The sequence below is a fragment of the Sabethes cyaneus genome, chromosome 2, assembly GCF_943734655.1.
Source record: "Sabethes cyaneus chromosome 2, idSabCyanKW18_F2, whole genome shotgun sequence".
Lineage (NCBI taxonomy): Eukaryota > Metazoa > Arthropoda > Insecta > Diptera > Culicidae > Sabethes > Sabethes cyaneus.
Genome location: NC_071354.1, coordinates 1,094,731 through 1,120,856, shown reverse-complemented (window position 1 = coordinate 1,120,856; position 26,126 = coordinate 1,094,731). Strand labels below are relative to the sequence as shown.

General features: G+C 38.6%; 2 protein-coding genes across 2 annotated transcripts; one reads left to right on the top strand and one right to left on the bottom strand.

Annotated features, from left to right (window-relative positions):
• Positions 1–6,559: 6,559 nt before the first annotated feature.
• LOC128733625 (uncharacterized) lies at positions 6,560–19,343 on the top strand. Its single transcript, XM_053827347.1, has 7 exons — positions 6,560–7,247; positions 8,913–16,182; positions 16,345–16,868; positions 16,934–17,435; positions 17,507–18,404; positions 18,461–18,565; positions 18,860–19,343. Exons 1-7 carry the CDS (start codon positions 7,046–7,048, stop codon positions 19,040–19,042), a joined length of 9,684 nt encoding a protein of 3,227 aa, XP_053683322.1. The 5' UTR covers positions 6,560–7,045; the 3' UTR covers positions 19,043–19,343.
• Positions 19,344–19,418: 75 nt separating this feature from the next.
• Positions 19,419–23,901, bottom strand: LOC128737821 (uncharacterized). Its single transcript, XM_053832558.1, has 5 exons — positions 23,811–23,901; positions 23,633–23,736; positions 23,488–23,559; positions 20,109–20,942; positions 19,419–20,048 (listed from the first exon to the last, which is right to left on the bottom strand). The coding sequence occupies exons 1-5, from the start codon at positions 23,899–23,901 to the stop codon at positions 19,419–19,421; spliced, it is 1,731 nt and encodes a 576-aa protein (XP_053688533.1).
• Between the last annotated feature and the right edge of the window lie 2,225 nt (positions 23,902–26,126).

Genomic DNA, 26,126 nt, shown 5'->3' with positions numbered 1-26,126 from the left:
GCAGTTCAAAGGACTAATCAATAATACACGAAAACAAATGTATATATGGTATATTCTTAATACACTGATAAATAATCGTTCTAAGATTTTTTTTGCACCTATCTGTTTCAATCTTCTATCAGTTACTAAAATCCATTCAAAAACAAGGAAAGCAGTGGAATCTTTCAATCTCAGCTAATCTAGATCAATCTTCAACCTGTTTTACTTCTGTCGTTCCCCTCGGTTTCACATTTCGTTTTCCTAACGATTAAGAGAGAAATCCGATCGGAAAATGCAATATTCGCACTTGCAACTGCCAACTAAAACAAACCACCAAAACAATAACAAAGATCAGGGCGGCCAGTTCACACAGGTTTCAGCGTATTTCGGGTTACCAGTTGTTCAAATTAAAAAGTAACCCCGTTAGTTTGCATGAGGAATCGTTCAAACGAACGGGGGTCCACTGTACTTAGGACAAGTAAATTGAGATCCGCCCAAGTAACCACGAAGCTGTATATCAATTCAATTGTAATGCTTTATAGTGCGCTACAAAGCATATCATATAATGTATTATTTTCTTACATGTACAATAAATGCAGTAATAAAGTGGAAAAGGGCCCCACTATTGTCAAATTAAAGCTGCATTATAATAGCAATTGCTAAAGCACCATTACGGCATGAATTAAACATCACTTCGCCTGCATTATCGACATATCGTTATTTTTAGCCTGTTTGCGAAAAAAATATAAAAACATCAATTCGGCCGGCGTGTCAAAAGACAAAAATAAATATATTTCATATTTATTTTTTAAGTCCGCTGGTTCTAGCAGCTTCTCAAGCTATGCGTTACTTCATTATTTACGACGAATGGATTTTTTTTGCATTTCAAATGTTACCTTTAATGAGACTTGAACCTGATGGGTGCGTGTATCCCTGCATGGTTCATTTGCTGGCGCCTTTGATATCTTAACCACAGCTGTTATAGATGAGTGGGTTGGAATTAGTCGTACTTAAATCGTCGTTCGTAGTTGATTTTAGAATTCAATTGGTTGAAAAAAGACAGCAGCAGTTAGGTGAAACAGAGTATGGAGTAGTGGCCGTAAATAAGCAAAAACGAAGTCAGGTATAAGCATTTTATTAACATTTACGGTACGTTTTAAAGATTTGTCCTAAAGCTTGTAAGCAACATATTGTAACATTATATACGCAAATAGTGTTTTTAATAATGCTAATTTACGATAATGCTTAAACGCATTAGCAATGTTTATACAAAAGTTTTAACCATGCGAATTGCTGATATACCGCTGTCTGGTATTAGCGATGCCGAGCTACAGCCAATATGGGGTTATGCATTAATGCTTGTGGTTACTTGGGCGGATTTAGTTTAGGTGTGTGTGGTTATGTTTTTAGGTTCGGGGCCGAAAAATTTAGATCCAGATATATTCATGAAAGTGTTTATATATTGTTTAAGGTAATTTCAATGATTTTAAGCAAAATTATAACAATATTTCATCCAAGGCATGCTGAATCAATGTCCTTATTGTTTAGTATTTATTATGTAATAAAATTATAAATGGTTTTAAATAAAATGCAGGCAAATAAAAATTATAGTAAGTATATATGTTATTTTCTAACCCAACCATAACATTTGATTGATTCCAAAGCGCCCCAAGTAACCACGAAGCTTTATATCAATTCAATTGTAATGCTTTATAGTGCGCTACAAAGTATATCATATAATGTATTATTTACTTACATGCACAATAAATGCAGTAATAAAGTGGAAAAGGGCCCCACTATTGTCAAATTAAAGCTGCATTATAATAGCAATTGCTAAAGCACCATTACGGCTTGAATTAAACATCGCTTCGTCTGCATTATCGACATATCGTTATTTTTAGTTTGTTTGCGAAAAAAATATAAAAACATCAATTCGGCGAGCGTGTCAAAGGACAAAAATAAATATATATTTTCATATTTATTTTTTAAGTCCGCTGATTCTAGCAGCTTCTCAAGCTATTCGTTACTCCATTATTTACGACGAATGGATTTTTTTTGCATTTCAAATTCAAATATTACCTTTAATGAGACTTGAACCTGGGTGCGTGTATCCCTGCATGGTTCATTTGCTGGCGCCTTTGATATCTTAACAACAGCTGTTATAGATGAGTGGGTTGTAATTAGTCGTACTTAAATCGTCGTTCGTAGTTCATTTTAGAATTCAGTTGGTTGAAAAAAGACAGCAGCAGTTGGTGAAACAGAGCATGAGTAGTGGCCGTAAATAAGCAAAAACGAAGTCAGGTATAAGCATTTTATTAACATTTATGGTACGTTTTAAAGATTTGTCCTAAAGCTTGTAAGCAACATATTGTAACATTATATACGCAAATAGTGTTTTTAATAATGCTAATTTACGATAATGCTTAAGCGCATTAGCAATGTTTATACAAAAGTTTTAACCATGCGAATTGCTGATATACCGCTGTCTGGTATTAGCGATGCCGAGCTACAGCCAATATGGGGTTATGCGTTAATGCTTGTGGTTACTTGGGGCGTATTTAAAAAAAATTCAAATTCGCTTCTTATGATTTTAGTTTTCTATGTGTTTTGACAGCTCGAAATAAAAATATCATCATTTTTACCGCGGCGCCAACTACTTGTCGAATGAAGTTTTTGTTCACCTATACCAGCAGCGAAAGAGATTTCGTACACTCAAAATATATTTCACGTCGAAGTTACCTGAAAAGTTATGTGAATATTTTCCACCCAGCTTTTCCTGTACTATTTACGTGATTTTCAGGTAGTTCGCATGCATACTAATGCGTTAACGTGAAAATCAGATAGATGTTATTATTTTTTCCAATAACAATCACCTGAAAGTCACGTAAATCCCTGTAGAGAAATTTACGTGATTTTTCACGTGGAAAGGACGTGTGGATTATTTTGAGTGTAGGCTGCTCGCACGTTGCACTTACAGGAAATCTCGTGCCGAACTGTCAACGAGTGAGTGTTGACGAAAGCAAAAATACTTCCCTTTCTTTTATGCTCACGCAGACCCTGAACAACATCAGCAACGCTGGCTAGGCCAATATATATGGAATATGCAAGCGGATAACATGTAATCAACATTTCTGTATATGTATGCCACCACATAAAAACAAAATAAAAGGAAGGGAATTCCCTCAAAATTGGATCTATAGAAGAAATGGGAAAAATAGAATCTTTCCCTACATTCCACCTTGCTATGCAAATCAAACATCCGAGTGAAGAATTTCGGTAGTTTAAGTGGAGCTATTGGTAGCTGACTCTCAACTACTGTTTACAGTTCAACTGGTAAAGGCGTTGCACTATCCCTGTAAAGCCACATATGGGGGAGTGTAATTGACAGATTTGGCGGTTCAATTCTCACCAAAGAAAAAAAATCACAAAAAAGCAATCTTGAAACATCAACAGAAGATAAGGATAACAGAAGAAGGAAGATGATAACAAAGGACGATCATATATTTTTTCCATTTTTTATGCTTTGCGATTAATTGTTACGCAACAGGCGTTACGTTTTATGACATTTGTAAATCTCCAAGCTCTAATGCAGGTCTATTTCGCCAAAACCGGCTTTTTAATAGCGTTTTATAAGCATATAGATCAAGGCTGCACGATAAGGTGTGCACCACAGGCCAATAAAAAGCTAGATTTCTGCTTTTTTAAGTGCCCACTGGTTACTTGGGTTCGGACTTTTCTAAGATATCAGAAGAAGCGTAAGCAGCCCGAGTGAGAGTTGATTTTCCTATGCTGGCCCAGCAAAAAATAACTCTCACTCGTTTTGTTTACATTTGCCCTTTTGTTAATTCTATCTAGATTTATCTTTACGCACACTTCGCCGCGTATTCAGCTTTCCATGAGCGATAATGGCGGCTATTGAGCACAAGTGGGCACAATCTTTTGACAGCCGTTGCAGGAGCGTCGAGTTCGCCCTGATGGAGTTGCTATGGAAACATCCATGATTGTTTGTTGTTCGAGTGTAAAAAATGTAAACATTGTTTAATTTTGCAGATCAGATTAAGTGGAACGTGGCAGGTGTTGTGGGTTCAAATCCGGTTATAATCTCTGATTTTAGCTTGGTTCGACCCATGCACCTTCCAGCATTGGACAAAAGATAGGAGTCACAACGACAACTTGTTAAGCGTAGCTACCTATTACCCCCCCCCCCCCCTTCCTCTCCACTCTTTCCCCTCCTTCCCCAAAATCAATTCTCGCGTAACTTTTCAAAAGGACCTAAGTAACATTGAGAGACTCTCTTTGGTCTCCCTCTCTTTCGATTATTACGACGACAATAATGCATTTCAACAAAAGTTTTCTTGACGATTAGTTAGCTAGTAACACCAGAAACCGATTTATGCAAGGCAAATGTTTTAAAGTGCATTTGCATCGTCGTGGCAACCGAAAGAGAAGAGGCACAAAGAGAATCTCTCATTGTTACTTAGGTCCTTTTGAAAAGTTACGCGAGAATTGTAAAAACCATCGTTTCAAAAAATATTCAAATTGGACTATTTCTTACCTAGGGCACCTCCAGATAATTAGTTTTGAATGAAAATCAAAACTTGAGCTTTTTTTGTCTGTACTTTCATGAAAAATAGTCATTTGTTTGATCGCATCGTTTTTACGATGTTGCCCGTTAAAGGGTTAAGCTCAATCGATATCAATACATATCAATACGCATGGCAAAGATAGAGAGTTTGCATTCGGCAACGCTGCATTTTTGTTTATAGCAACCACCTGAGAAACCACGTGTAGTTTGACAGATAACTGCTTTTTAGTTGCACGATCGTGCAACTAGCAGACGTGCAATTAAAAGACGATGCGACTAGAAAACGTGCTATTAGCGCAGGAGTGCTGTATACGTCCAGATGGCGCAGCGTACCCCGCTTAAAACTAAAAGCCAGATTTGGTAAATTTATTTAAGAGTGTACACTCTTAAATGATTCTACCTGTAAATAGGTCGGATTTAGTTAAAGCTAGGTTGAAACTACTCAAAATGCCCTTAAAGTGTACAAACTCAAACTTTGGGTAGAAATTTTAACCAATTTTGACTACTTGCTACCGATAATTGAATTATTCTCTATGACAAATAACGCAATTTTAAGTTCCTACTACCAATTTTTTGGTTGAAAAACTACTCAAAATCTGAGTTTGTACACTTTAAGGGCATTTTGAGTAGTTTCAATCTAACTTTAACTAAATCCGACCAATTTACAGGTAGAATCATTTAAGAGTGTATATAATAAATACCCTGTTTTACCCTTTTGTTGGTTTACGGTTGAATTGATTCTGACATATTTTGGGATTTTATTCACGTCAGGTCAAAGTAAATTGATATATATCAGGTATGTGACCATCGAGGGTTGCATTAGTGTGTGTAGAAAGAAGAAGAAATAGTTCTGAAATATGGTGGAACTTGCATGAAAATTAAAACTAAATTAATTGTAATTAATGAATGCAGCTATATTATTCCAGAGAAATATTTGACCATTTACAATGAAATGTAAGGAATATATTTTTAAGTCATTTGCACTTGTAGCCTTCTTTAATTATGCGTAAAAAATTTGAGAACATGGGTGACTAACTATTTCGATGTACAATTGAAAAATGAATTAATGTTTCTAATACTTCACGATCAATACGGTATACGGTTGCTTAAATTAAAACACGTTCCGTCCAACATTTTGCTTGCATGATGCTCTTGAATATCTGCCTCTGATGTCTTCTTTTAAAAAATAGTTTTATTCGAATAGATGCTTGTGCTACTGCTTGAAAATCCTTAAGTTGAAGTCACTATTCCAAGATGATACCTTTTTATCATAAATTTGCCCGCTCACGTTGTTTGATATATATGCTCTTGTCTCAACACTACGTAGAAAACCATAAAAAGTAATCTTAGATTGCTACAAAACAGTCTTAGATGATAATTAACACTTTAAAAGCTAACCAGAAATCAGACGAAAAATATCGCGGGCGGATTACAATGTTGCTTATGCTGATTATTGAACAATCATGTCCGAGCATTTTAAAGAATTTCTTTTTTGTTTTACTACTTGTAGGAAAGCGATATAAGGACATTTCTTTGAGATATCTTGATACCGCTTTGACGAAAAAATTTCCGCTTGCAATTTGGAATGTTGTACTTCATTGTATTAATGAAAATACATACCAGAAATAATGTTCTAAGCATAAACATAAAAGCTGTAAGAAAAAAAAAGACAAATCTTGCGTATCCAACGATTTTTTTTAAAAAATAACTAATTTTCCATACAAAATGCTCGAAATCTCAGAACTAGTGTAGATGTGTTAGTGCAAAGTGTATATGACAGCTCGCATTGTCATATACCTGGTATATATCAATTTACTTTGACGTCAGGTAAGGTTTTTTTAACATACATCATGTCATTAGTGTGAGTGAGTTAGGTATAGATGTAGTTCTGGTGGTTTTGCTGGTATTTCTTGCCGTTTCGATCAAATTGATGCACAGTAGAACTCTGTATTATCGACCACCAATTGTAAAATGAAATTAAACCAAGAAGCTATTTCCACCAGAGGCCATTTCCGACTGTTTTGCGAAATAAAATAACTTTTTTGTTGGCGTAAACCAGCATTTTTGTGATTTGTTCGGTGTCACAGGAACAGGAAAACGTGCGAACTACGCAAAATCAATAGAGACAACAGTGAGGGCTATTATATATGAATATTCGTGTGTGGTTTTTTGGGTTTCTGCCTTTGACTCGCTTTTTTCCGTATTTAATCACTACGTTGGCACTACAATGTCGATAACATTTCATAGGCTGCTGTGAAAGTAACAACCCGAGTGCAAAGTAAAAAAAATGTGCTTTTGAAGAAATAGAAAATGTTTTTACATGATTGATAGATGTAATGCGAAGTACATTTTACAAAAGTAAGCTTGAGGATTACCAAACAGTTTTTCAATGGCTTATGCATTCAACAAATGAATTCGGCGTAGTAGCACGGTTTAGTTGCACAATCTTTCATAAAGTTAGTTTTTCGAGTAAAAGTGACCATGGAAACGTCAGCAGGTTCAGCTGGAATGAGTGCTTTATTTAGTATAAAAAAGGAGCAGGTAACCGGCGACGAGTCGGAACAAACCGAACATCTCTCACCTGACGCACGTATTGTTCGGAAGGTTACAGCTCTGGATCCGCTGAAGTTGAAACTGTTGAGCCAGGAAACCAAGAATCGACTGTTATCCGGGTTGCTTGCAGGTAATTGTTTTTTTTTTCTATCACCGGGAACGATCCTGTTTGGTATATGTCATATTTTCAAACAGATATTTTGTTGGCAAAATTATAATTTAATTGTTTAGTAGGTAGTAGGGTAAGAATTTTTTTGTGTCACAGGACTTAGAATTTGGTAATACAAAATTATTATAATTAATTGATTATCGGCGTGATTTTTGTCTTATTGTCTCCCCATTACCTTATGTACACATTTACGAACATATTTACGGTGTTACTAGTTAGATCAACGGTTATGCAGGGCTTTCTTTTACCCCACTGATAGTTTTTGAGGTTCGAATCTCGTAATATTTTGAACAAAATAAATTCGCTCCAAATATTTACCTAATGTAACCCATTCAGTTTCATATGTCCTCTTTGTTATTTATTTTTCATTTTTTGAGCTGTGCTTTAATCCACTGTGTGTTTAAACCTTTTATTTTATTTTGTTAAAGACGAACGTCCATAATTTATGCTAAACTTTTTATTTGTCAATTTTTATACTTTATTCTAACTTTGAGCAGTACAAAACGAGATGCGTGAGGGTACCTCACACCTGAGCGCATAAACACTACATATGCGTTGGGTGCATAATAGTCCTCCTTAACTCTTGAAATGTGGGTTTTTGAACAAAAGAAATTCTGAGTATGATTTGAATGCTGTAGATGTTACCCCATAAATAGTCCCAAAATCAATGCTGAAGAAAATATAACCGAACACTTTTATATTTTTAAATTCGGTCTTTGATAGTTCTGAGGGTAGCGGTATCGGTCGGTTAAACTTTTCTGAGAAAACACGATAGATGTGTGATATCGAGTTCTCAATTCCCGATTCATACACCCGTGAGGGAGGAGCGTATATTTGGGGGTTTCAATTGGTGTGTTCTCTTTCACGACTGGGGCGGGTTGAGCCACCAGGTGAGATGGGCTGGGCAGTTCGGGTGGGAGGAAAGGTGGTAGATAATAAGAATCATTAATTTATTTTTTATATGTCTCTCACCTAAAATGAGATAAAACGATTGTAGTCTTGAGAAAATTGTGGTTGGCGCGCGTAATAGTATACCACCCATTCCACCCCTTATTCAGAAAGCTGCTGTAATTGAATCAGTAACTTTTTTTTCTGAAACTATCTTGATTTTAAAATACAGAAGTTGTGTAAACTCGGCTTATTTGGATCGCACGTGGATGTGTGCGTAAAATAAATGTCAACAAACCAAATACTTATTACTTGTGCCAAGGCAATCGACTTTTATGTGACAATTGGGTTGTATTTAGAAAATAATGTATAGAGGATACAGACCATTTTACCAACTTTCAAGATTGCACATCTATTGCTAGCCAAAAGAAACTTTTCTAAATTCTGCTTGATTGAGGCGTTATAATTGAATCAATCGGAATCGGAGGTGATTATCTCATGCTTGGTTACGACGATTCACTATACACAGCCATGACTAGATGTGAAGTAAAATAACACATTATCCGATCTTCAAAATTATCCAACAATTTCGTATCAGCTGGAACGTACCACCTATAATATGGCTTCTTCGCATTGCAAGCAATGGCCCATATAAAAGATTAGGCTTGCTAAAAGCTGATATCTTCATGGTCTTAACATCTAGAGATGTGTTTTATTGTTTGTTCTTTTCGATTCTAGAAAAAGCAAAAGTGAAGCCTCCTGCTCCCACCACATCATCATCAATTTCGAACTCGACCAGTTCGACTATCGCACCGGCATCGTCCGCAATCTCTACCGATGAAACCGCAATAGTAACGTCTCTTAAAGTTACCACCCCCGAAACCGTTCCGAAAAACCAAGGCAAACCAATATCTGCTACACCGAGTTTATTTCGACGAAAAAAAGTAATACCTATCGCGATCGCAAAGAAAATCGCTCAAGAAGAAAAATCGCGAAGTTTATCTGTAGAACCGACATTTGTAAATAGTCAGTCATATGAAGGGGCTGAACAAACGGGAAAAGAGAAGACACCCCGTAGGTCAGAACCCAGTGAAACACCAGAAGGTATGGAGGATAATCGACCAGCACAACATGAAGAAAAGGCCGTTACTGTTGAACCGGAGCAACGACCAACAGCATTTCGTAGGATCAAGCCAAAGGTTTCTATAAACATTACACAAAGTCGACCGAAAAAGTCGATTCTGAAGAAAACAGGCTCAAGTGAAACGAAACAAACGGCTGTTACGTTGAATGAAAAGCCAGAAGAAGAAAATCGACGTATTGAAGAAGGACGAGACGCAGAATCCACAAACGTAGAAGTTCGGACTAGTATGGAAACTGCAGTTAACAAGGATCATCATTTCACGCCAGAAAATAATAACGTTTCAACGAGTAACGTACCTGGTAAAAGCTGTGAAAATGCAGTTGGGAGAGGAAACGTAGTGCATAAAGAAGAAGCTATCATCATTTCAACAAGCTCCAGGCTTCAATCACCGCTACAACGAATGGAGAACAATCCTAGCTGGATGCACAATCCAGTGGGAAATGTGATTACATCCGGAAAGGCTCAGGAGGGAGAAAAGGATATTGTCGAAAACTTCAAGTCTACATCGGATAAACCTGTTTCAGCTGCGAAGGAATCAGTTACTGTTATTATTCCTGAACCAGAAGCTGCGAAGGAATCAGTTACTGTTGTTATTCCTGAACCAGCAAACAGTTTGGCAATGAAGCCTCAAGGGCAGGCTGTATATAATCCTGCGCGAGAAATACGTAGGATATCGCGACTTCCACCAAATTTAGCGATGAAATTGGTAAAATGTGTTACTGCCAATTCGTCCAAACAAAGAAGGACGACAATAGAAAAAGAATCATTAGTTGACGGAACCAAAACGGAGGACCTACCAGTGCAAATCTCGTCTTCTCTAGTTGAAAATGCTCTTAAACTAAACGATACTGTAGACCAGATAGAAAAGATAGTAGATAGTAGTGGGCATGTTACTGTGGAACCAGTATTCATGACAGCTGAAACTAATAATGACCAATCTGTGATATCGGAACCTGCAAATGAAATTTGTAGTATACCACAGCCACCGAACAACATCGCTTCGAATTTGGAAAACTGTGTGACAACTGCTCAAAAAATTACATCTTTAGAATCGCCTATGCGCATGGAAACAGCTATTGCCTCAGAACCTGCAGTAAAGGATGTTACAAAAAGAGTTACAGAAGGATCTGTCGAAAAACCCGTCAAAGAAATTCGACGAATATCTCAACTTCCACTTGGTGTTGCTTTAAAACTAATGAATTCCTTAAAACAGCGAAACGTGACGTCGAATACGGAAAGCTCAGCAAATGAATTATGCAAGCCAAAGGTTGATTCAAAATTTGTAAACGAAGATTTCAAGACAGGTTTTGCTGATGTCTGCAAGACAGATGATTTAGCAACGGTTGTGGCTGGAAATACAGTAGCCACGTCTGTTTCTACTGCGACGTCGATTACGACAACCCAGAATCAATCTTCAGTTTCGGACGTACCAACCAATCCAAATCGAAAGGTGGAAATCCTGTCACAAGTCATACTTCCTTCGGCCTCGTACAATCTAAAGGAATTGCTGGCCGGAAAATCAGCAGAGAAAGTGCCACCAGGTCAAATGTCTTTCAAGCTTCCGATACCGGTACGCAATAGAAACAGCACCTTTACATTGCCAATGCCAATTATCGATACCTGCAAGCTTGAAAAGACGGAAAATGATTGTAAAAACTTTGAGGACACTACGGAAGAGAAATTAACAACGGTGACAACGGAAGAACTTCGAAAACCAGTCAAGATTGAAAAGAGTAAGACTGATGATTACATACCTGAGATTTCTAAGGAAGCAGTTTTGTATTCTGATCAAAAGAAAACGGAGCCAAGTTTCATACTGGTAAATAGAGATGTACAAAAATCTAGGGCTCAGTCATCGATAGAATCTGTAGCGCCTGCTCTAACAACTGTACCTGAACCCCCTACGATTTCTCAAGTCTCAACAATGCAGTCGCCCATCGTTTCTCTTAATGTAACGCATCCTCAGTCATTACAGTATCAACACCGCTTACAAGTGCCAGAAACGTCACAACATCGTCAGCAATTGCAAAACATTCAATCATCAACTCAGGCTCACTTCGTTCCTCTAGCGTATCATCAAACACCTGGTTACATGAATCGCAATCCACAAGCAATGTTGACGCAAAACATAGTACTGAACCCGGCTAGTTCACAAAAATTAGTTGGACAAAGGCAAACTTTTGCTCCCACACAGTTAGTTCTGATTCAGCCTTCCAATCCGCCAGGAACCAAACCGTCGTCGCACCAGTTAGTTGTGCCCCAACCAACCATAATTTATCGACAACAGTCGACAATTAAAAAAAATAGCCAAATTATAGTTCCTGCTCCACGATTGATCCTCACACCAGGAACTAGTCAACAGCCACACGCGCATCCACAGCAACAGCAGCACCAGTTTTTACAGCAACCTCCACAATCGCCAATACGTTGCATTATACCGGCAATCGTTTCCCAAAAGCATGCCTTCCAACCCGTCCACCGCACTAGTACTCTCCCCCAACATCAACAGCATATGGAGCAAACAACACGAGTTATTCCTAAAATAGTAATTGACAGTAGTTTCGTGGAAAATGATCGGCCGCATCCTACAGTTTCAAATTCTTCGTCACAAGTGTCCTTAGAAGGACCAACGTTGCAACATTTTTCGCCTTGTTCACAAGCTATAAAAACTAAGCTCCGTGAAAAGCTTCGGGCAAAAATTCTTCAAAAAGAATCGACGCCGACGCCATCTGCTCCGATTGTTGATACTCCCCAACGAAAAAGTTCATCGCAATCAGCACCATCCTCAAATCTGGAGCCGACACGAAATTTAGCTTGTCGTCAGCGCATTATCTATCATCCACATGATTTCGCACAGTCAACCGCTACGAAACCTAATCGTCCACAAATCGCTAAACCGTCCGGAATGGATGCACAATCCTCCTGTCCGATGAAACAATTCTCGTACGGTCAAGGCAAGAAAATTTACCTCACAAAGATAAGCGTGACTAAGCCCGCTCAGTCACACCCATCGACTGCAAAGCCGACTCTTAATCAAACCAGTAGCAGCTTGATAAATCTTCCAGTGCAGTTAAGAAGTCCGTCTAAAATGCATCAATTTTACGAGGATATATTTTATGGTTTCCCACAATCTACAATCAACAGCGAAATGCGAGAGTACGAACGATTCCGTCAAAAAATGGAACATTTTGAACGAAAACTGAGCCCTGAACCAGAGCCTGGAGCAACCTGCAGCGGGAACAATCAAGCGCAATCAGATGAAAGAATCACAGCAAACGAACCGACTGGAGAAACATTTATTATCACGGAATTAGAAGATACGGCTGCGACGAGCATTTGTCGAGAAATGAGGCAGACAGTGGTGAAGCATGAAAGCGGTATGCCTCCAAAAATTACTTACAGGCGACAGACTTTTGTGCTAGATGATTCTGACTGTGATATTGCACCGGAACAGTTACCCCGAATTGCCGATAGCCACAGTCCCCCAACGGAAAAGGAAATTAATGCTGAAAAGGTGAAAATTGAAATTAAAACTGAAGAACCACACGAGGCTAGTAGCTCGCGGCAATCTCTCACTTCGGACGTGGACCTGAAAGGCGAAAACTTGTCGGAAACAGAACCGGATGAGGATTTGGCAAGGCAAATTCTTGCTATTGTACAGAAGGAGCGTGAAGATTTAGGTATAGATTCACCTGAAGCGACAACCAGATCGAAGAAGTTTAAGAAAAGAAAAAAGAAGAAACATAAACGACGACGACGACGCAATAGGGATGCGAACGAAAAGCTAGTTGATCTGTTAATGAAGCATGTGGATCATAAATCATTGATTGCGGATATTGTGGCGGCACAACAGAAGCAAATATCGGTCTTCGAGCTGTCGTCAACGGATGATGAATCGCCTACATGGGCAGAACGAGTGTGCTCAGTTAAAGAGGAGAAACGTGACTCCGAACCCCGAATGGAACTATCAGATTTAGATTGCAGTAGCGAATCCATGATATCTGATTTCGAAAACGATGAATCGGACACAAACATATTTGGTGAGATTTTGAAACCGTTTACTCAGAAAAATTCCGATAATGAAAGCATATTGCGAACTAACTCTCCAAAGAGTCAAAACGAAACATCGCATATGGTCGAAAAAAGTGTAGAATATATTTCGGAAAATTCAAAAGACTACGATTTATCTGCGGGTAGCAGTTCTACGAAGCAACAAAGCTGTGATAACAGTGCCTTACCAATAACTGAACCACAAACTGTAACGGAACAACCGTTAGCAGCCCCAAGAGCACTTAAACGAAAGAGGCAACCTATTCTTGTTACTCGAACCAAGATTAGGAAATTAATTCCACACGGTGCTGCAGATGCAATTAAAGTAGCGAATAATGTTAGTGCAGTTGATGTTAATATAGATGAATCATTACCGGATAATGATGAGTCCGTTATCACCGAAAGAATGAATGTACAGCAACCCGATGCACACGTTTCCAGTGAACTATCTCTCGTGTCTCCTGTTGATGAAAGATATGACTCGTCTAAAGAACAACCGAAAAATATTGACAAAGTTTCTCCGTTTATCAGCGAAATTGTCAATGAATGGGATAGCTCGGAAGATATGATGGATGAAGCACATCAAACGAAAACTGAGACACCTGAAAAAAGTCTCAGGGACAAAGATGGAGATATTCCATTCCGAATTTCTAAAGAAAGCATTCAGCAACAAAGAAATCTAGAAAAAGAGGCTCCTACATTTTCATCAGAGTCGTCCATTGCAACCCAGTCTTCTGCGGAACTGTCCAAAGAATCTATTCCGTATACATCTGAACCCTCTTCATCCAGAGTGGCAACAACACATAAATCCATACTTAAACATAGAGTATCAGTGCGAGCTACAGATTTTGAAAATTATAACAAAAAGGAAACGGCTGTGCAAAATCCTCCAGAAACGTTACAAACAGCTCTATCTGTATCAGACGTATCTCTCAATGCTGGGCAACATTTGGATTCTCCACCTCGGGAAACAACAAATGCCAAAGAAGCTGACGATAGTGTTGAAAGTCTCTTGAAAGACTGGGATACCCCTTTGAAGAAATCGCAAGATGAACCGATGCAGCTGTTGTCGGAGAGAACCGATCCAGAAAAGAACGAGAAACCTACGGAAAGTGTAAAATCTAATCAGGAAAAAATTGAAATTTCCGTAGGAATTCAACCTACCAATCAGGGTAAACAGTCGAGTAAAAAACGCCTTGACGCGTTTTTTGAGAGTACAGCTTGTGTAAATGAATCTGAGAATCAACCATCCACCAACCGCGTTCTTCGTAATCGTCGAAAAGTTACAAGTGAAGCCGTTAAAAATTTCAAAAAGCTTTCTAGCACGTCTAACGATTGTAAACAAACTCCAAGTAAGGATTGCTCGGAAAATAAAGACTCCCAGATACCAAAACTTCATAAAAAATCTGTATCTATCAATCTGAATCAAGAAGATACGTGTCTGTCGCAATCACAAACACCTGCTGGCAGGGTTTTGCGAAGTCGATCTAAATCTGTTTTCGCGGACAAAAAAGCTTGTGCGGACGATTTAAGCGTTACACAGAAGTCAGAAATGCGGGAGAATACTAAAACCAATTCACCTGATGGACTTCAGCAGCAACAAGAAACTAAGCGTTTACAGTGCGAAGGTCACAAAAAAGTGGAGGAAGCAGGGGGGGATGTCGAAACAACAGAACACAAAGAAGAACAAAGCCAACAATCAATAAAACCTACCCCATTTATATCCAACCGTATTCCAATTCCGATCTCCTCCGAAGACGAAGACGATGCTCCGCTAGCCAAGCGACGCAAGGTACTTCGAAAAAAGCGATCCACCTTACGAACGAATGCCGCTCGAAGAGATCTAGAAGCCAATCGACGACTCTTTCAAAGTGTTCTCAATAAAACTTCCTCCACTGCAGATGAACCTGAGTCTACTTCTACATCGACGTATTTCATCAAAACTGAACCGGAGGATCTACAAGAGTATCCTGAACAATCCACGTTATATGAATCATTCGGACCGACATTGCAAGATCTTCAGCAACACGAATCTACACCGATAGAAGAGCCTTCAATTGTGGGGGCGGGCAATTTTCAAATCACAGACAATGCTAATTTGAGCACCTCGTTTGATCATCATCTCGGAACGCAAGCAGTACCTTCTTCAGATCACATATTCGCCACGCCACAACCAGTGAAAAAACGCAGACGTCGTACAAAAGACGAAATCGAAGCTGAAAGGCAGGTGAAACTGCTGCAAACATCGCAACCAAAAGAAGCAAAAGGAACAAGAAACAAGAAACAACAGAAAATACCAGAATCGTTTCCGCCGGTCGAAGAATTTTTGGAACAGGAAGTAATCTGTGCTAGTTGCAATCAAAAGATTCCAACGGTTGCATGGAACACTCACTACGCAACGCACAGCGGACTAACGTATCGCCAAGGCATTGATCCAGTGATAGACTTTAACGACGAAACTATTGCGGTGCAGATAGTAACTCGTTTTATGAAATCTCATCGGCAATTGACAGTCCAGTGCGACAAATGTGGTGTTTCAAAGAAATCAGCGGTGGGAATGGTATCGCACCGGATGATTTGCGGGTTAACGGCGGAGCAAATTGAGCAAAGTAAGGTAACTTGTGAACACTGCAAACGTAGAATGATGGCGGTCAGTATGTCGACACACTTGCTTGGTCATTGCCCGGTACTGAAGAAGATCAAACAAGAACAGGCACTAGCGGAGGCTAGAGAACGAGCAGCCGAAGAGCAAGCAAACAACGATGGAGCGGTGCTAAACCAACGAGGACGTGCCAAGCGAAAAGCGACGACCAGGTGAGTTGTTTGATTGTTTATGCCAAATCAATTTCATATAATAATGAGGCCAAAAATAAAGGAGAAAAGTACGTGGCAACATGTTTCAATTTGAATTGAATTGCATTGACACGTCTGAATTTATAGCTTGATGATTATATTAATTATACTCTCTTATTCCAGAGCCGAAAAGAAAATTCAGATACTTTCCTATGGCGATCTAATTCTTCCAGTAACGAGAAAATGTGTAACCGACGGATGCATTGCTGCGTGGAACACCCAGTTTCGTAAAGCCAACAAAGCCAAATGCGTTTATCAGGACTGCGAATTCACTGGTAGTGGGGAAGAAGATATGCGACAACATCATCTGACATGCCCTTCGCTTGGTGAACGGTTCGAGTGCAAAAACTGCAAGTATCAAGCGAATAAGACAGCGCCAGTAATGAAGCATATTAAGCTGAAACATGCCGATGCGCTAACGTCTCAGTTCGACAGCAGCGGCACAGATGCAAAAATTAGTTCAGAATCATCAGATGATGAAGGTACCTCCGGAGTGGATGAAAGTATGGTACTCGACAACTCAACGGAAGCAACAACTGGCGAGGATAGTGGTAACGATAAGAAAAAGAAGTCGAAAAAACGCCCGATGAAAATGGTACTTCCCGGCAGAGAATTATTCAATGAAGAATGTGATGTTTATCGTGAAAGTAAGTATTACGTCAATCTAAATTTTGGAAACTAAACACTCACATAATTGTTTTTTTTTTTTCAGTGGTGTTGGACGAGGTAATTGAGCTTCGTTCGCTGAGAAACGATTTAAGTTCAACGGCACGAGACTGGACCTTGAAATTCCGCCGCCTGTACTACTCTCGCCAAATGCTATTTTCTGAGCTGCAGCCCGATTTGGACGTTCGGTTGTTTTCATTCGACTTAATATATGACTACATTCCAAAGTGGGCCAAATCATTGCGATTTACAATGCGCAATACCAATCTCTACAATGCTCCAATCCAGGTTAATGATTATATGGAAAAGTGGCAACAGTTAGATACATTCAGCGGTCAAACCAGAGGCACTGACTCAATGTTTTACTGTGGCGGACCAATTGCTGCACTCGATTGGCTGCCTGTTCCCGAAGGACGCGACAAACACGAACATCAAATTCTAGCAGTGGTTTGTAAGAACGATTTTGACGAATATCATTTGGCAAATCGTACACAGCCGACTAAATGTCTAATCCAAATTTGGGATTTAGGATATCTGAATAACAACAGGTATAATATTTTACTTAAAATAAGCGAAGCAATCAATATTCCATTCTATTTTTATTTTTTATTTTTTGCAGTCTTTCCGGGAAAGCCGAAAACTCAATCCCGATCCTATTGTATGCGATCGCTTGTGATTTCGGTCCTATATGGTCATTAAAATTTTGCCCAAGTGGTTGCTACAATTCGACAGAAAACGGAGAGCCTTATGATCGTCTCGGCTTATTGGCTGCTACTGGATCAGATGGAGATGTATACATTTACTCTTTGAGTAGGAATTACGCAAACTTAATTACGAACAACTATCGAATAGTGAAACTATCGCCAGTGTATCGGTTGACTTTTTCCTTGGTTGACAGTTCCTGCAGCGAGTACGAAGGCCACAGTGCTGTAAGGTTGTCATGGTCTAGGGCACAAAAGCATTCAGTTATTGCAGCTGGATATTCCAATGGAGCAATAGCAGTATGGAATCTCGATTCCAAATCACCATTATTGAAAGGCACGAAAGAGGGGACCCCCGTATCGTTTCCGATTCATCGCATATACATCCCGGATTCCTGCATAACTGCTATAGATTTGCATTATACCGAAAACAGTCGCTACCTACTAGTTTGCAATGCTGACAGGAAAATACAGATTTATGATCTGCATACTGGTTACCTGCCCGTGGAAGTCTGCAGTCTGAATGCTCGTAGTAAAGTGACGGCAGCGTGCTGGAACACGCATTTTCCGGTAATTGTGTTAGCATTCGATGATGTCTACGCGATCGACCGATGTGCGCTCACCTTTCACCAGCCACGTGAAATCGGGGTGAGATTAATTCCACTGTATACAATCACGGCTGAAGCAACCGACATGAGTGGCAACGATTGGCTCTCGAATCATGTGATCGGTACCGACGGCGGTGATGTTCTGTGCCATCAACCAACGGCCTTCGTGCATCATATGGCGCAAAAGTACAATCAGCAAATGAAATATGTAAGTCAGAAATCTGTTTGGTTTAGAAGTTGCTCTATCCTTTTATCAAATTGCAGATTCTGTCGTCAACGATGTCGATTAAGATTACAGACGAATCAACGGACACTTCGTATACAATGTTCGAAAAAAATTTTGGGTTGCTTTTTTCGGATAATGATAAGGTGAGATTTTGTGTAGAATAATGAAGTCAAATTCAGATCAAATTAAAAGAAAAATGGCAATCGCAGACACTGCATTCGAATCTATTGCACTGTACATTGTTGGTACTATTCGTTTTACCGCGTCGGTAAAGAAGATTGACAAAAGTTGTACCAAAATTGGGTAGCTTTCCCTTGATGTGATGCTATAGGTTCATTCATGCTGCTCATTACAAATCCGTTCTGCAATAATTGCCTTATTACAAAAATCTAGATGTAAAACTAATTTTTCACATTCTCTCGTTTCCTCCTCGACAGAACCCTCAAAAAATGGATCTCAAATCGCTGCAGGTGAAATCGTACCGGCGTGCGTTACTTCACGAATATCCTGGAATCCGGATCAATAAGGTTTGCTGGAACCCGAATGAGCAATCACACCAATACTACGCAGTCGGATATCAGGCTGGTTTTGTACGGGTCCGCGGTTTTCGACAAAAGTGAGAAGTATGGGTTTTGTGGAATGTAGGATGTAGGATGACTGATTTTATTAAACATTGTCACAATTGTGATAATTATGCTTTTGGAGAGCTCGAATGCGTTCCATGGGACATTATTTTTACCAGATACTGTATGTAGTTTAAGCTGAGAACAGATTATCGCATCAATAAATCAAATTTAGTTCAAACGGAGATGCGCATTACGCATTGTTTTGAACTACCTGGCACGCGCACATATGATATCGTCAACTAGACATCTTTAATTTATTATAATCGAGCATGAAAATGTTACAAATGCATCATTTTGGCTGCAATATAATTGTTTTGTTTATGAATACCAAAATCATTGTAGTTTCCGAAAGCATCCATAATTCTGTTTTTTATGTCTTTTTTTCTTCTGCGGTTTCTTCCCCGGGCCCACCAGTTTTTTCAGGTGAATTATTGGATGAAGATGTTGTATCTCCTTCCTCACCAGTGGATCCTTCCCCAATCGTACCCAATTCACCATTTTCACCGTGTGCTTCGCCTGCTGCATCTGCCGTCGGTGTCGATGACGTTGTGGACTCCGAACCGATTGAAGTGTCACTTTTCTTGCCCCGACGTTTTTTCTTATGTTTCTTTTTAGATTCTTCAGCTCCGGTTTCCTCCTCAATGTTATTGTAATTTGGTGGAAAAAGAACTGCGCACTCTTCCTGGCCTTCTACTGCGTTCTGGCTAATGTAACATGGTCCAACTGCCGTCAAACCGAGCATGGCATGGCTAGTCGCTTTAGAAACTTTCATAATTAATTTGTCATTAACATTTGGTTTCAAACGGTTGTACCGCTCGGTAGTCTTTGCTATCAACTCCGCAGTTTTAGGATCACCAGTCGTGAAGTAGCCGTACGCCATAACGTCACGTTTGTATTTGTCGGCTACTTCGAAAACGTCACGTTTTTTGTATGCATCAAACACGATACATATGTGTGGGGGCTCTGGCACTGGATCAGGTGGTAAGAAGTGATCAGTTAACTGAAGAATACAGAATATTTTATTTAGAATCCATGTTTATGTAACTTTTACCATACTCACATGTCTGAATAGCAAATAGAAAAGCGCTGCTGTTGCTCGCCTATTGGTCGGACTCCACACGCCTGGAATGTACATTCTTGGACAGCTTTCCTCATCAACGGTTTCCTTGGATGATGTGCTCTTCGAATCTCTGGATGCTATTGAGCCCTTTTTCGATCCTCGTTTGTTTACAATAACCCAGCTTCCATCGTTGGGGTTATACAGCATTTCCAACGGTTCAATCATGGGTGGAATCGTTTTTTCTATGTTTCCATCGGCATCATGTATTTCGTTCGCTGTTGTTAAATAGTGCACAAAATCACCGATTACGTCCTCTGGGGTACGCGAGACATCCTCTTGTAGCTTCCATACGTATGCTTGGACATCTTTATAGAAAATCTGCTCAAATACTTCATCCTCAAGCTGGTTCTCACAGTCAAAGTGCAACACCTCTAACATTTTGGGGTTTAAGTGAACTAAACGTTTTTCTTTAAAATGCAGGTCATGTTTTTCGGCATGTTCATTTAGCTTCTTGTATATTTCTTTGTGCACGTGCGGCATAAACAGACAAATTCCCATATCTGGTATATTCGCCATAATTTCATCGGTGACATGAATTATATAGTCGCGGCGTTTTTTAATGGATGCCTCCCGTTCGATCCTCTCCGCTTCCTCTTCAATGGCCTGGCGGGCATCCTCGCGTTCCTGTTCTTCGGGTGTTAATTCGTGTAGGTCGTAATATTTACGTTCCACTTCGCCGGCCCGGGTTTTCAGCTCAACATCTAGTTCCTCTGTGATAAGGTTGATAAGTTTCGGCACGTTTGTGCCGAACATGAGGTTGACGATTTTACCATGCTGCAGTATGAGACAGGGCGCACGAGAAATGAAAGTAAATTTGAATCATTTTAGTTTAATAGAGTTTCATAGCCAGCGCTCACTTTTCGAGATTTATGTGACAAGCAGAAATACACACCAGCGAAGTAATAAAATTGTTTGGTCTGTTGCCAAAACTAGGACAGGTTCAAATAATGTAAGTTCGCTATTCCGAAAGACGCTCCAGTATATCACGAACCTTTTTCGAGTTTTTAACTGTGACTAATATCCTATTTGCGTTTTACAATATTTGCGAGGAACATGCTACTCGAGCAATGTAGGTACATTTCATCATAGATTATAATAGATTACAATGAAAACACACCGACGAGAAGAAATAAATTTCATTCAGAAAAATGCGACAATCATTTCTAAATTTATTATGGAACCACTAATTATGTGAAAGTTGCGCTTTTTCTAACGATAGGTGCAAATGGAGAAAAATATTGAAAGAAACAAAATGAAATATCAAATCATTTTTCCTGCCTGCGAAAGTGACGTTGCCCTAATTGAACTGTAATAGCTTTTGTTTCCTTTCGTGTGCAACCACCGAAAAACACATTTTCCTCGGCACAGTGGTAAAGCTTGGCAATAACATATAGCCAAACATTTATCTCTAATCAAATAAAGGTAAAATAAATATATTAGGTATATATGTACAATAGTATGTACAGAGAAATGTTGAGTTGAAAAATAGTGCACTGAATTTTTAAATCTCAGTTTCAATAATGTGCTTACCTTGTAATGTTTTAACCAGTGTGAGAAAAATAAAAAAAAGCCGGGCATGTCTAGGGAATGGTTGACGGGGAAAAAATTTCGATGCTGTTGTAAGTTTCGACATACCTCCGATATATCTAATTGTAAGTTTTCCATATGACAAAACTTAACGATGTAACCGGTTGGCTCACTGCACAAACGAGCATTTCGATTAGCGGTGGTTAAACCTGGTCAAGATCGCAATATTATTGTCATGCGATATGCATGTTGTCATTGCACAATTGCTAATGATTGTACTAAACGAATATTTTACGAAAATTCGGCATTACGTAATACCAAATTGCAATAGGATGTCTGTCTATCAACTGATTATATGAACCAAATTACTAATAAATGAAAGTTCATATTTTTAATCATTTTTAATCTTTATAACGATTCTACAACTTGTCCTACAATGAAATGGGTATGCATCGTTGCCAGTTATACAAGTAGCCATGCGTCCACATGGATTTCAAAGCATCGAGAAGACGGATTTCAACCGACTCATTTAAATCAACAAAAATAAAATTATCAATATATCGAATGTTTCAAGAGCATGAGTTGGATAATTAGTTCCCCATCCGAAATTTATTCTACACTGGACTGTAAAGTGTAATGCTACATAAGCAAATGCAAAATTCTAGATGTATACAAGCGATTTTAAAATTATAGCATTGTTACAAAACGCAAACGAAAAAAAGAGCAGCTATAAACGAAAAACGATGTCGCAATCGTAAAGAGTTTGTTTGATTAGCTTCAGGCCTCATTACGTTATCCTGTCTTTAGCAGATGTGCTTTTTTGCCTGAAAACACGCCATCCACCCTTCGCTCTGCTGCAGGTAGGTACGAACTAGCAACAGTTTTCTTTGCTGTTTATGTTGTTGACGTTACTTATTATGGCTATTCACTTTTTTTTGCAATACCTTTCGTGCGCTATTTGGAACAAAGTTTGACGTATTGTAAAGCAAAGGATAGCGATGTGCTCGTAAAATTTTTGATTTCATCGCTAGAGTAACAATCAAAAGCGATACCGACCTACAATTAAGCTACTTTGCTTTGTCTTTCATGTATTTTGACGTAGGTCGTTGTACCATTTTTATTGTTTATTTTCATGTTTATTATCAGGTATCGTTATTGCTGAATCAAGCGAACGGTTCAACCATTTTTTTCTGAATATTTTACTTTTTGTCTGCATTTTTTATCTTACATCTAGTTAATAATGTGTTTTATTATAAAGTTCAAAATAAAAAATAATTAATGTGACCTGAAAACATATCCTTTCTGATTATAATTAAGAAAAGATTAATTAAAGTATTGATCAATGATCAGGAATGATAAAGGTTGAATTTTTTTTCTCTGTGAAACCCATAAACGTTATGCCATTTAAAACGAATTTTCGACAGTTAATTGTTAATTATCGCTCTTCTTCCCTTTGGAATTGACTTTAAAAATTGTTGCACGAGTCAAATTTTTTTTATTAAAATCGACTATCTGTGGGCTTTTATTGCCCAACATCGGAGAGACATAAACTTTATAAAATATTTGTAATAGCCTCACTTGGCGCGATAAGTTGATGGGCTTGTTATTAAGATTATTTTTGCGTAACTTGGTATACAGATCTAAGCGTTTGTTGGTGTAGAAATATTAAGTGACTATTATTTGCAAGAATGTGCTGTAGAAATTGAAATAAAGTAAGTTTTGTTTATTAGTTTAAAAAAATCAAATTTGGTTTAACAATTGAGAAATAAACAAAAATTAATTCATATCTTACCGAAGCAAAAAGCCAAGTCGGCTCACTGTTGTTGCGAAATCTCTTTAAAGCCTCTATATCGTCAGACTTGCACTGTGAACATCAAATGTAACGAAACGATAATATAAGTGGGTATACCTAAACGAGGAACTTGACTATTCCTCACCACTGCCAGTTGAAGATTATCACCACCGAGTTCAAGTTTGATTTTTTTCAGACTGCCGACCATTCCAGTGCATGGTCCACACCAGTCAGTGTAAATGTCCATCACTAACATCGAAATGAACAAAAAAAGTTTCTCGGTTATAGTGTACGTTTACAAATTATTTGGAATTCGCACCCACCCAACAAACCATCACGTTCTAGAAACTTCTCGAACTCTTCATCCGTATTTATTTCTGCCTGCAATTGCTGAACTCCTCCCTTTTTTGCCATTTATCCCGACGTGCTAACACACGGCTAATTTGGGCATAGAAACAAGAATTTAAAAGTTATACCTAAAAGTTCGATCGCTCGATGTCAACTGAGAATTCAACCACAATAAATAAACAAGTTTTGTATCCCTGGAAACATCGATGTTTTTTCGCTTTGATTCATTAGCCCTTTAGCACTAGCCCATGATATGTATAGAGTTCCTTCCTATTCAACAAGGCACCAGCCCACTCAATGAGTGGTGCAGGTGAACGTTCTTCTTAAAACGTATTTAAAATCGTTCGTGTGACCTACAAAGTTCAAAAGTTGAGTTATGTTATTTAAAATGTTACACTTGGCATTCTAATAGTTCAATACGTTCTAGGGAAGGTAGTTGTTTTATAGGGACAGAAGATCTGATATGATCAGTTAGGCGAATAGGTTGGTAAACTAAAACAGAATACGTTTTTTAAAATGTATTCTAAATTAACAAGCTCTTAACTAGCTATCAACGTTAACTAACTACCAAGTTAACGACAATGTTTGTAAAAGTTAGTTTTCAATTTATCTTTTTAAAATATTCCATTTGCAATTGAATTTCATATGCAGTATATTTCCTGCTAGTTTATCATGGCAACATCTTGTAACCGCGTACCCCGCAGGATTCCAATTGAGTCAATAGAATTTATCACGCTACGTGAAGTCTAACGAACTGATACTAAATACGTACACATTTCCCTCTAGTATCTCCGAAGCGGCGAAGCTGTACGCCAGCAAACTGTATGGAAATGTATGGCAGCTTCACCCGTGCCAAAACATAGACTGTAGCGCATTTGGCATATATTTGTTGATTTATGTGGGTACAAACTGCAGGAACGGCAACAAGGTGATTCCTTTTTTCTGAATCGGATACCCGGATGTTGACGATCGCAACAGTGCCGTGCGCGTTAGGGGTTGTGCGCTCTCGGAGCAAAAGATTTATGTTATACAAATAGGTAACAACGTATTTATGTGCTTGGGGGTCTTATCGGGTCACGAGAAGAGAAGGTGGTTGTTCCGTAAGCAACAGGTGTGCTGTTTTGCCGGATGGTTGGTGATGATGTTAAAATCATACAGGCACTTTGAACTGCCAAGTTGATTTTTATGTGCCCTGCCAAAAGTGTATAGGCAGGCTTTTGTCCGTAATGGCAAGAAGGGTACTAGGGTTTATTGTGTGAGCTGCACTGCAGTGAATTTTCTCAGATCTATAAATTTTAAACATAAAATGATATTTAATTGCATTGTATAGAATAATAGAGTTTGAGTTGAAAATTTAAGAGAAAATACATCGAGCGCATTGCGGCTAATGATTTATACTTACGACCCATTTATAATGTTATCTGCATAACTGTTGGTTTATCCGTGATTTTATTTATTTTATTGGTTCATTGGTATTTCACCATAAAATTTATTTTAAACTGGGCTGAGCACATCGTATTTGCTAAAGCATTAGATGAATAATGTGTTCAAGCAAGTTTACTTGACATTTTGGCAAGTGTTCTATATCCATGGGAATTGTAAATGTCAGTCAAAACCCGCTATAAAATGATTGAGTATGGCGACTGGGTATGAAATATCGTGCTCTGACGCCATTTTGTGATCTACGATGGCGAATTTCGGTTTTCTGATTATGACCGCATATGCTAGGAGGTAATGCAAAATCTCCACAATATGGGTATTAGATGGAAGGGTTTAAAGAGCAGAAGTCAAATATTGTGTTTCAACTTAGTTTTAAAACCTAAAATGGTTGAATATCGATTGTTAACAAGTCCCATATACATATATCTCTCTTTCGCGGAACAAAATAGTCATTCCGTTCTAGACTAAAATTTCAAAACAAAAGATAGCAGGTTGGAAAGCTCATTTAGGCCATTACAAATATGTTATAAAGTTTTTGTCCTTCCGGTGTTGGCCTACTGAAGGGGGGGGGCAAACAAAAAACAAAGAGATTTTTTTAATTCAGCAAAAAAATATGGGTTTAATCATTTTTACTTGAAGTTTAAACGTGAAAACTGTTTCGTACTAGAGGCGTTAACTCAACCCGTATGCTCATTTTTTTAGTTTTTCAGGCTGTACAGTCTACAGAGGTATGAAATGAAGAGAGTTACCTGGAAGGAGCGTCAAATATGGCACTGGCTCTCTCAAGCTCCCACCTAGCGCCTCCACATAGATCTAAGTCAAATGATGATGGTCGATGGCCTTACCCGGAA